Below are 12,053 nucleotides of genomic sequence, written 5' to 3'. Positions count from 1 at the left end.
TCTAGTAAATCAGCTCCTATTTAGGTCAATTCTTTAAGACCAATAGCTTTTTGTAGATCATGGCTTCAGGATAGTAAGAGATATGCGAAAATGATTGACAAGTTACGGAAATTGAGTAAAAACACGTGATTGCCTGTTTCAGAGATGATTCAGAACATTGCACAAGACTCAAAATAGAGTAATTGCTCATATACCAAAATTTAGGAAGAGGGAATGCAGATGCAGATTGCACATCATTTGCTAAGTATTTGACTATTTGCACTTTGACATAATATTAACTTCTCACATTGTTTATGTATCTAGACTGTCCGATCAGCCACAGAACCTGTCACGTAGCAAGGTCCCGGCAGCTGAGAAACAGGTCCATCCAATCCCAAGTCCTCCGTGGGTGCTGCAACCTGCAGCGTCTGCGTCTTCGCGCCCTGTACAGTACCATTCGTGATTGAGCAACCGGGCGAAGTCTCCGAGTACCCGTTGCTGCCACAAGTAGTGAAGGCGTTTTGCAATGCGTTAATATCGGACCAGCCATTCACAAAGTCGGCGTGTAGACCGTATCCTGTCAGATCACCCATGGCGTATACGAGGTTCTCGTAGTCGGGGTAGGGCGAGGTGTCGTAGAAGAATTCGAGGAAGAGGGAGAAAATTGCTCTTGGGTGGCTCGAGGGACAAATACCAGTGTTGTAGTCGCCGATTGCTGGGAAAGCCATCTGTTACCTAGTCAGTTATTGTTTTGATTCCACGGAAGAGAATGGCACAGTACATGACTTTTATGGTCGGAGCTATCAAGGTTCACTCCGTCCCAGCATGAGGGAAAGAAGACTTGGGAGCGTAGTCTTTCACAGGCCTGCACTGGGAGAGAGTTGGTATACACGCTGTCTGTGGCAGTAAGACACATGTGGGATGCAGCACGTTGTGCGAAGGTGTCGGTATAGTTTCTGTTTATTGTCAGCATAATTTCACATATATGGGTCCCATGGATCTTACCGAAGTGTTGGGTTGCCCGATATCATACGAAGACCAGCTGGAGGTGCTAAAGGCATAAAGTTCGATGGACATGCAGTCAGACCGGCTTGATAGTCACAGGCACGTTGTAGGTAATATACAGCCTATGTATAACGGTAGTATCAGTCAAGATTATTCATACAAGGGTTTGAAAAGCTGATTACATTGCCTTGGAATTCTACAGCCTCAAATTGCCCATCAGACCTGATGTGATACAATAGTGGCTGCCAGTAGTTCGACTTATCGATCGCGACAGAACAGGTAGTTGCCAAAGCATCGGAGGCGGCATTATTATCCATGGTACGACTGAAAGCAGTTCCACCGACAATAACATGTGTGTGGTTACTGGCGATACCAGGGCTGATAATTGGATCTGATCGCTGGGTGGTCAAGACATCACAGCTAAGTGTGAATTCAGCCTGAGCCCGAGCAAGAGCAAAGAGAAGAGAAACAGTGGAAGCAATCTGGAAGCTACGCATTGTGTTTTGCTTTAGTTTTGGATATTGTTATGTTTTTGTGGGGTGTCTTTTCTCGTGCTGCTGGTTTCTTCAACCCAACCTGGATTTTGTGAAGGCCATGCGTGGAATTTATGTCTTTTTCCAAGTTCCTGTGGCATGTCTCCAGGAGACTCTTACTGCGTAATTACTGTCTTCTTAGTAGAATAATTGAATGGCATAGCTGCTGACCAAGTAAAAAAACCATTCTTGTTTGGGTAAATGGTATCCAAGGTTACATTCTTACCTATATCAGTCCTTGAACTAACAAAAACTGAACTCATTGTACTTTAGCGTCTAAATTCACCAGTAACACATCTTGCTAGAATTGCTACACCAGTATTCGATTGTATACCTAATCTTCGTCTCCAACTGTATGATCTTGAAGGAGCTTACCTCGGTCACCCAATTGACCACGCATCAAAGCTGAGTTTATGCACTAGCCTGACAGCAGCTGGAGGCTCATACTTCTCATAAAGGTGAAGACAAACCAATGTTGTCGCCAAGAGAGTTGATTGACGAGTCGACACTCATCAGTATGATCGAATGAAGTATGGACCATCACACGGGGAATTAGGGTTACGTCCAAGTACTACCTACTCCGCACTATCAACCAGAATTGATGCATGGACTTCAGCTTTGCGCACCCCCCTCTTCCCCCCTCTCCCGCCCCTCAAAGATGGTTGATTTAAAGACATTATCGGGAATGCCAGTTTACTCTTACTTCTGTCAGGTCTAAGATGGTATCGAAGCCGAACGGATGAACACGGCACCCATGCATGAATATAAACCGACGGGATGTAACACAATAACTTAATATAATTACAACCCTGGGGATCATTTTTATAGTTCATAGACTTCTGAAAATCTTTCACCTTAGATTGGTAAGGAGTGACCTCAATTCAGGCGGGATCATCCCAGGATAAAAGTCTGATAATTGATGCATTGAACTATAATTGTTTCTTGTTTGCTTATACGTACCTGAATTATAACCCTGCCAAAAGCATTGAATACCGGTAAACCAGAAACTAAATACAAAATACTACATACGATGTAGTGGGCCCCAACCATCGCAAACCCTAAACCCGCCAGCGTTTTGAGATGAGGCCCCGAAAAATTAAGGGGTTGACGCTGTAGCTAGCGCTGATGTTTCATCGCTTTTCCGCGCTATTATGACTATTGGCTGAATCGATCCGTCATTTTCTCCGGTCTACCATGATAAGTCGGTGAAGTAATGTTAGTACAAGTGCGGTCAAGAACGCCGTGGAAACAGTTTGAACTTATATTTGCACCTCACAAATCAACCATTCATGAACTTTTCAAATCTTAGGTACCGAATTGAACAGACTATTTACCGCAGGTGGGAGAAAATTGGACCTCCGAGCTACAGATCCTCGAAGGCCATTCCGATTCAGTTCGATTAGTGGCCTTCTCGCCTGATAGCCAACTGCTAGCACTATATGCTATCTCTAACTTAAAATCAATAGCAGCTCACCATTACATAGCATACACTTATATACCACCCACTGGTAATTCTGTGACATGTTCTAAATGAATATGAATACAGTACGTACCTTGGCTTTTGCATCGTGGCTGAGAGCTATAGTTGGTATTGGTACTGGTTCACTGAGCAGCATGGTGGAGTGGGGTTTGTTATCCGAGCAAAACATGGTGACAGATGAAAGACTTGAGAACCTGGCTCGTGAGCATTACAGTGGGCATGTAGTGAATCAGTAATGCATGGGAAAGATACTTAATTGCCATACAGTAATTCTTTCGTGATTTGTAGATGATCCATAATATGGCATCACTATTCAATGCTCTTCAAACTACTTTTATTGAAAGAGATATTGTTGAGGGAGTCCCTATGTCCCCTTTGTCCAGCGGCACCTACCACATGTAGGTAGTTTAGCGTTTTCAAAGGAGAAAGGAGATATCCTCGCTTCCTAGCGAGATCTCCTTTCTCCCGAGAACATACTCAACACCTACTTAGAGCAAATACAGAGAATCATTTTCTCGTCTATCTCAAGATAACTTGATATTGTGGAAGTATTTTTAGAGAACGGGACTGATGCCGATGCATAGGCTGGGGGGTATGGCAATGCTCTTTGGGTTGCTTCTATTGGATGACGACTTCATATTGTGAAAGTACTTTTAGAGAGAAAGGATCAATAGTAAGACACTTGGTGGAAAGTACCTTGAAGCTACTTTTTGAAGTATACTAAACTAAATATGAATAAGGTCTTGGAAGTCTATTGCTGGGTAATGCTTGTTGTGAATACTCTCTATGGACTTAATGCTTTTTATGTAGTGTATAGTAGAGTATTTAAGTCTTTTTTTAGCTAAAGGAGGCTCTTCGTAGATACCTGCTATGTATTGGAAGGGCAGAGAAGGTGCTTGGACTAGAGTACGAATATCTATCTGAAAGTCTTTCATGTTTTTTCGTCTGGGTTTGTACTAAGATCTTGGTAGGCTAAGGATATAGCTTCTAAATAACTAATTGTTTTTATATCTTTAATTGTATTTAAGTATGTTTCATTTTAGTAATGGTGTTAATTATTTTTTGTGTCTGAAATGTATACTTGTTGCTTTAGGTATAATAAAGGTGTCTGTTTATCCCGGTTCTAACCACCGAAGCTAGGATCGGGGATAGGCTAGTCTGACAAGCCTGTAAGGATGAGCTGACCAATATAGCGGATTGATTCCTAATTGATAACTGATCCCTAAAAGCTATCTAGAGGTGTACGTATGCCGTATATAAGCCTACGCGGTGCCTTTGTAAAAGGCACATCTAAAAATCTGTTCGGTAACGTACATAAAGGCTGAGACATGGTTTTGTATGCAACAGCCTAGGGAGCACTGCCACGTCTTCCAACCTGGATAATGATTATATGAAAATCACCTGATTGCCGCCCGCAATCCAGCTGTTGTATGTTTTTGCTTTGTTAAATTTTTGCTTGTTGATTTGCTGATCTTGTATTTCATTCTGTCGCCGCTTCAATTAGGGATATTCAGCCTGACGAGAGTTACTGACGTGGCATTCGGCTAGTCCTTCCTCCATCGATTCACCAATGCCGTACATGTCCAATGTACGGAGTACATACATGGATTTATCTTGAATCGATTGCAATTATCTCTCTCTTATATGCATCTACGTAATATCTTCTATAATGAAGTGGAATTATAGCTTTAAGCCGCCATCTTGATAATTAATATTTAAAAATGCCATTAGAGCTATGAATAAGAGTAGAGCCTAGTGCAGAGAATATCTTTTTTGCTATGTATAAATTTCCGCCAGCCCCTTAGCTACCGAAATCGTTTGCCGACGCTGACTGCTGTCCTACACATTTGCAAGCGCACGACTGAACTTACTGTCCCAATGTCAAGGCAAGGCCACTGTAACAGTAGTCCATATTGTGTAGTAGGGATACGTGCCAGTTTTTGGAGGTACGGCGAATGATTATACATCACTCTAACCTTAGAGGAGTTAGATCCCCCCTAAAAAATCTCAGTCACGGGTACGATATGATCTTGCATGCCACTAGTATATATAGATGTAGTGTGATTAACATTTGAAGATAAATTGGTGTAAATGTTTCGAATTCAATATCTTATCAAGGCGAGAGAGCTACTGGGTTTCTGGTGTTTCTGTAACATTGCCTCCATCGTCCTCCTGACGATGCCTCGATTCTCGTCTAGAAATATCTCGAAGACCCTCTTTTTCTCCTCGTCTTTGTGGAGATAATCAAAGCAAGATTTCTCTTCCCGGATTTTTGTGCATAGGTCAATATATAGGACTGAGTGAGAGCGTTTGAGTAGTTTTATGATCTTGGGGTCATATTCCTAGGCTACAGTATGGAGAGGTGATTCTTCCGCTAAGTTCAGCTGGCTAAAATCAGCACCGCTCTTAATAAGCTCATCTAGCGCGTTGAGAGACTTCCAAAGTACTGCAATGTGCATTGCAGTATTATTAGCCATGTTCGCAATGGAATTATCTGCTCCAGCATCTAGGAGGACCTGAATAGTTGCACTGGCCCCTGAGCGGGTCATAGAGTGTAGTGCTGTGCTATTGCTGGGATGAATAGTGTTCATATTAACTCTACACTGTTTGACCAATAGAGTCATAATCTCCTCGTTGCCACCTGTGCACGCAACGTGTGGCGCCGTTGAGCCGTATCTGTATAAGCGTATGCGGGGCCCTAGTAGGGATCTAATGTGGTAATCAGTCCCCGTACACAGGTCTCATATCCGTACAAAATGAAAAAGTAATATGAAGCTATTCCCGGATCAAGAAACACATATCAATGCGGCATACGGGAGCGTGCGTACGTTACAAAAGCAATATCCTCCGGATTGGCGGGGKGGATATTGCTCACGTTTAGAAAAATACTACTCTAAATTATTCTTTCTATTTCTAAAACTTTACTTTGAACTTTAATTTTCTTTTCTTTAATAATTTCATCATAATTTTATTAAATTTTTAATTATTCAAAAGGTCTAATAGAATCTTTATAACAACGGGGATGGTGGAGGAGACAGAGGACAGTATTAGTTGAGTAGAGGATACCATCGCGATACAGGACGCCGAGAGGACGGAAAGATATCTAGAGCGTGAACTATGTACGCTAGGAGAAGACTTTTTCAATAAGGAGAGACCTGAGGTTTTCTCTGCCACACACGAGAGAGGATCCGAGTAAGGATCTGGGCCCGGGAACGTAATATGGATTCCGTGAACTGACTATCAATAGAAGCAAGGGAAAGAGCAAGAGGACTGCTGATTTTCAAGATGAAGTAATGGGCAGGATGAGCTCCTTATAAGCTTCATCCTGCCATCGAGGACTTACCTAATCTGCATCGCGGTGACCTCCATACAAAGCAATATGATCAGTCTGAATAAACAAAGAAGAAGACAATAGAACAATAACGAAGCATGGATATAACTCATCAAGGCACTGCTTATTCCTGGAAGCGCTTGAAAGATAAGTCAGCCAGTCAAGAACGAACGTCAGGTACAGCAAGAGCAAACCCTGACAACAACTCTAAGACTTAACAAGCTATGTGAATTTTTGATATTCACTAGTTATAGCTTTTAATTATATTGTTATTCTTTTAGACTCTTAGGCTTGCTAGGTATTGTCATAGTACCGAAAGTCAGAAACAGTACACATGATCTCTCTGACAAGCCACAAGTCGCACCAGCTAGTGATGCCTCCAGTCAACGACTCACGCATGCATAAGAAGGAGGTTCCTTGTAATAAGGATTGTTTTTTTCCGCTCAAGCTTCAGTCTCTGTACATTATGTGACGGTTTAGGGCTTTGTTCAGGTTCCTTTATACGGCTTCCTTTATTGCAGACATTGTGGAAATGCCCATCATGTCCGATACTCTCCAAATTATATGCTGAATCTTTGTATCTAGTCGATAAGAGATGTTCAGTTATTCCTGGTTCGGCTTTTGTGTTGGTTGTCTATTTATACGCCTCCAAACACCAAGCTAGCTGGATCCTGGACTTCTTCCTATCTCCATGCTTAGTTATTCGTCGTTTAGCTACCCAATGATGTTGGTTTGAGTACCTTCACAATTAGGAACAGTACCTTTGTAAATCAAAATCTCGACACCGAACGACCTTCTGTCATATTGATAATCGTAGAAGTCAGCTAGTCTGGATACTCAGTTCGAAGCACTATATCTATCTCCTTCATTGCGTTCGTATCCAGCTCTGCGGCCGTCTCCCAGTCACTTCGATTTCGGTGTGTTATTACCAGTTTAGCCAACCTGGTTAATGTGTCAGGATTGCATATTTCTTAATCTTCTCGTTCGCATCTCATCCAGCTCTTTAGCCTCGTTCCATCGACCTCGACTGCGGTATGTCGATGCCAGGTTAGCCATGCTGGTTAGCGTGTCTGGATGCTCAGTTCCAAGCACACTCTCTCTTATGACCATGACTTGCGTGTTTAGCTCTGAAGCCTCCTTTAATCGGCCTTGTTCTCGGTATATTGATGCAAGATTAGCCATGATAGTCAGTGTATCAGGATGCCTCCTGCCCAATTCCCTCTCCCTCGTATCCAGTACTTGCATATTCAACTCTATAGCTTCCTCCAATCGGCCTTGTTTTCGGTATATTGATGCAAGATTAGCCATGATAGTCAGTGTATCAGGATGCCTCCTGCCCAATACACTCTCCCTTATATCCAGTACTTGCATATTCAACTCTATAGCTTCCTCCAATCGGCCTTGAGCTTGGTATGTCGATGCCAGGTTGGCTGTGACTGTTAGTCTGTCGGGATGCTCTGTATTAAATATTGCTTTACTTATTGCCATTGCTCGCGTATTTAGCTCTAAAGCTTCCTGAAATCGTCCTTGGTCATTGTATGTCGAAGCTATCCAGGTCAAGGAGATAGGAGTCGATGGATGCATTTCACCGTTCGTTCTTTCTTGAATCCGCATGATATCACCAAATACGACCTCTGCTTCAGAATATCTCCCATCACTATTGAGACATTTTCCTACCCTCCAAAGGAAGCTAACATATTGCTCGTTATACTCGCTGAAGGCCGCTTTTTGTACAAAAAATAGGGCGTGATGTAGGTATTCGCGCCACAATGGGCGATTCGTATAATCATTATCAGGGAAGATCTCATAAAGTCGATGTGCCGCTTTGCGTATCGAAAGATTCAGTAGATGATTCTGCCTCATCCAATTCCGGATAGCCAGATGAACAAGGGGATGAAGATCCAGACTCTTGTGCTCACGAACAAAAAAGTAGGCCTTCAAAAGGCCAATGGCATCGATCATTTTCTTCTTCGAGGAGGACTGGGGAAGAAGAGACAAGGGAATGTTGACTGGACTTATGCATGCCATGAACAAAAGATAGTCCACTGCTAGTTGGTTTGAGCGCTGAATCTGTTGAAATGATATTGACCAAGTGGAGATGACCGGACTCTCACTGTTTCTATATCGCCCTTCATCCTCAAACCTTTCATCAAGTAGTTCCACGACTTCTAACTCCTCCGCTTTCAGCAGGTCGATATAGTCAGAGATGCCACAGCTGTTTTCATTAATATAAGCGGCTGCCTGGGCGATTGCCAATGGAAGAAAGGCAAGCTCTTTCACGATTGTCATGGCAACATGCTTGTCAATAGGTCGGTGAGTTTCTATTAGTAATTCATTGAACATTACGACGCTGGTCTCTTCATCTGGCTCTGAGATTGCCATCACATGGGACGATGAAAGTTTGACAGCAAGCTTTTGATTGCGTGATGTGAAAATTAGATGTCCATGCTCATTAAATGGGAGATATTCCTTAAGGGCCGGATGGGTGTTGCTGCCTTGAATCCAAATGTCCATATCATCGGCACCGTCAAATATAAAAAGCCATTTTCCACTGCTTTTTTGGCTGAAATGGGCAACAACATGGCCCTTTATCTCTGTTGGCTTCATGCTTCCGATCCCGACTAACTGTGCGATATCCACGTAGGCTTGTTCAAACCTCTCGTAGCTGGTACATGAGATCCAGAAAACTGAGCGCTCGGGATCCCTATCTTTGATACGGTATGCTAATTCGAGCACGATCTGAGTCTTTCCGACTCCGCCTAGTCCACATAGAGCGACTCTACGAGCTCCATCCGGTTGCATGGTCCATTCTTCGAGTTTTGTGATTTCATCCATCCTGCCCACAAATTGTGAATTTCGTCCAAATGGGATCATACAATGTCGTGGCCGATCTATAAAACGTGGTTAGTATACTGATGCTTGACCATGCTTTTCATACTAACCTTCTCTCAAAGTCGGATTGAAATAGCTCAAGAGAGCTTTGGCAGCTGATGCTGCGCTGGCTACTGCATAACACTGCCACTCCTTACTCTTGTGACCGTCTGCATAATCACACACCCCATTTATAATAATGAGCGGAGAAATCTCCCGAATCCCTATTCCCTCCATATAAAAAACCCCAATCACTTTTTCTTCTTCAACAAGTTTGTCACGAAACTGTGCAGATTTAATGACCGTATCGCCGGATGCAATGGTCCCAATGTGTACAGTTGGTGGGGCTCCTAATCTTTCTCGACGACGAATAACTTGTTTCCCGTCATGTCCGAAGAGAACATCTTCCAAGCCTGGATGCTGCCAATGTGTCGCCATTTGCTGGAGTTGGCGAAGGTACTGCAGACTATCCTTTTCAAATACTCTACGACTCCTAGTCGCATTCAGGCCGTTGAGAAGGGATCGAATTTCCGGAGGCGATCCTCCCGGCGTGTACCCGACATTTTTGAAAGTATCAGGGTACTTTTTGCCGAAATCGTATGCAACCAGGCTGTCACTAATGATAACATCACCTAAAAAGATTTGCTGATTCTCTGATGGATACGGAGCCCCTCCACAGGTTCCGACAAGCAGCACAAGTTGTATTCCAGGATAGCTGACTCTTAAACTTGCGACCGCCATGGTTGCGCGTACCTGCCCCGCTCCTCGAAATAAGCACAGGACAACATTATGCTTACCGATCCTTCCGTTGACATATGAATTCTCGTCTTCAGGTGGTTTACCATATCTATTGCCATACACATCGTCGAAGAGTGACTCCACAGCGTCAACCTCGACAGGAAGAACACAACAAATCGCGATCACAAAATCGTCTCTGCTTTTGGGTTGCACTGTAGAACTGGGATTCTGCTGGGCTTTCGCAAAGTGGTCAAGAATTGCATCTGGCCTACCCCAAATTTGAGCAGTCTCAAGTCTCCTATAGTCATTAAAACCAATATCATCCAAATACGTGTCATTTGTTTCCTTCATGTCATAAAAAACTTCCTCTCGGATTGTTGTTGGTACTCTAACTGGATCCTCGTCGAATGTTAGGGGTGTCTCGCGCAGACTGTCATCAAACCCACTTGGATACGACGCATCGGAATTTTCAGCTCTCAGATGATCTCTCTCTTCGTCGTCAGTCCCAGATGACCCGTTTCTGGGCTCTGCGTTATCCAATACGGGAATAGACTTGAAGGCGAGATCCTTAATGTGCCCAGCAATGTGTTTGTATAAACGATCTTTGATCGTCGCGGGATCACTCGTCAAGATTATTGGCTTCAGAGAGTCTGGAACACAATCGCACATGGGGCAACAGTACTCATTCTCCCGGACAAGAACTCTCTGCTTCTTCCGAGAGAGCGTGTCAAGTTGCAACTCGGTCGGAGGCTCTCTGCCGGGGTGACTGTCTGGGTCCTTCATGTGTTTCAGGAAGTTCTCGCGGTCGTTGAACTGAATTGCGGTGTCGTGGCTAATATCACAATACCAGGTGCTCATGTGAATCTTTCTGTTCCACTGATCTGAGTGAAATGTCTTCATATGATCTATCCACTGCTTCGTATGAACGAAAAACAACAGGGGGGAGGTGCAATCCTCCGACAGACAGACATAAGGCTCTGTGTCTTCATCTATATGATTCCTAAGTTTTTATGTATACGTCAGCGAGGTAATGTGGTAGGAATGTTATACTTACTGCCAGTACATTGACCCATCCTTTAATCGAGTGGTCGCAAGCAGTCTAGAGCAGTATGGGCAGGCGCACTGCTGGTCACCTTCTGAAAATATAGGCCTTTCGGGATATGTCATTGAGGATAGATGAATAGAAGAACCCATGCTGATGGTGGAAAGAGCCGGACCAGATTTCAGATATTGACGGACTGCAACGCTGTCCATTCTACTGGCTGTATCGATAGAGTGTACATGTAGCATGCCTGGCTTCTCCTTGAGGGGGGTTGTAGGTTCGATGTTAGCCCGAGCAGTCGCCTGTTGCGATTCACCAACAGGTTGGATGGGCACTTTTTCTCGATTGACCTTGAGCTCCGTCAGTTGCCGCCTATCTCTCAGTTTCTCTTCGTGCCGCATTTTCTGAAAGAAACGTTTGCGGCGGATTGCAAGAGACGCACCAAGTTGGTCCGAAAGAGATCGTCTGGCGTCTGGGAATAGATACCTCACTAGGAGGCAGGCTTGTTCTAAATAATAGTCGTCGTCTTCTCTACGGAAATGGGACGAGAGGTTATACTTGTGACTGCGAATAGAGGATCTTCGAATTGCAGTTGCCATGAAGTGTAGCTCGTCGAGGGACTTCTGGACCGCACTAGTGGCTTCTTCTTTCATGTCATCGTTGTACGGAACACCTAGTTTGATATTGTCCTTTTCGTGCACTGGGGCCATGAAGGTCAGCGCGGCGATCTCCTGTCAACGAACCCAGGCTCGAAACTTACAATATTGGAGATTTCTGGCGAGCATTTCGAGAAGCTCAATGACCATTTCCTTGATGTCCATGTGTTCATGTAACCGAACATCGAGAGATCTACTATTATCAGCAGCTAGAGCACCAGTATAGTCGATCCAGAGGTTAAAGCTCCTTCTCGTATCCTCAATGCTCCTTCTGAAGCCGTTGTCGTTGTCTTTAATGACACTTTCATGGTCTTTGACTACTCCCTCCGCGAGGGAATCAAAAAGCCTCGTACACTCAATAACGGTATCGTAGATGTCATTCATATCTTCCGGTGCTAGACCATCTGTTCTGTCCATG

At 43.9% G+C, this 12,053-nt stretch overlaps 2 protein-coding genes across 2 annotated transcripts; both read right to left on the bottom strand.

Annotated features, from left to right (window-relative positions):
* Window positions 1-299: 299 nt before the first annotated feature.
* On the bottom strand, window positions 300-1,481 carry BHQ10_003259 (uncharacterized protein; the record flags this gene model as incomplete). Its single annotated transcript, XM_040875495.1, has 4 exons — window positions 300-707; window positions 761-935; window positions 985-1,106; window positions 1,185-1,481. 4 exons carry the CDS (start codon window positions 1,479-1,481, stop codon window positions 300-302), a joined length of 1,002 nt encoding a protein of 333 aa, XP_040731763.1.
* A 5,801-nt stretch (window positions 1,482-7,282) lies between these two features.
* BHQ10_003258 (uncharacterized protein) lies at window positions 7,283-12,052 on the bottom strand (the record flags this gene model as incomplete). The annotated part of the gene is made up of 4 exons (XM_040875494.1): window positions 7,283-9,219; window positions 9,271-10,937; window positions 10,992-11,679; window positions 11,740-12,052. The coding sequence occupies 4 exons, from the start codon at window positions 12,050-12,052 to the stop codon at window positions 7,283-7,285; spliced, it is 4,605 nt and encodes a 1,534-aa protein (XP_040731762.1).
* Window position 12,053: the final 1 nt, after the last annotated feature.

Source organism: Talaromyces amestolkiae (assembly GCF_001896365.1).
Source record: "Talaromyces amestolkiae strain CIB chromosome Unknown scaffold5.1, whole genome shotgun sequence".
Taxonomy (NCBI): Eukaryota; Fungi; Ascomycota; class Eurotiomycetes; order Eurotiales; family Trichocomaceae; genus Talaromyces; species Talaromyces amestolkiae.
The sequence above is the reverse complement of the archived record's forward strand: the minus strand, read 5'-3'. Positions and strand labels throughout refer to the sequence as shown.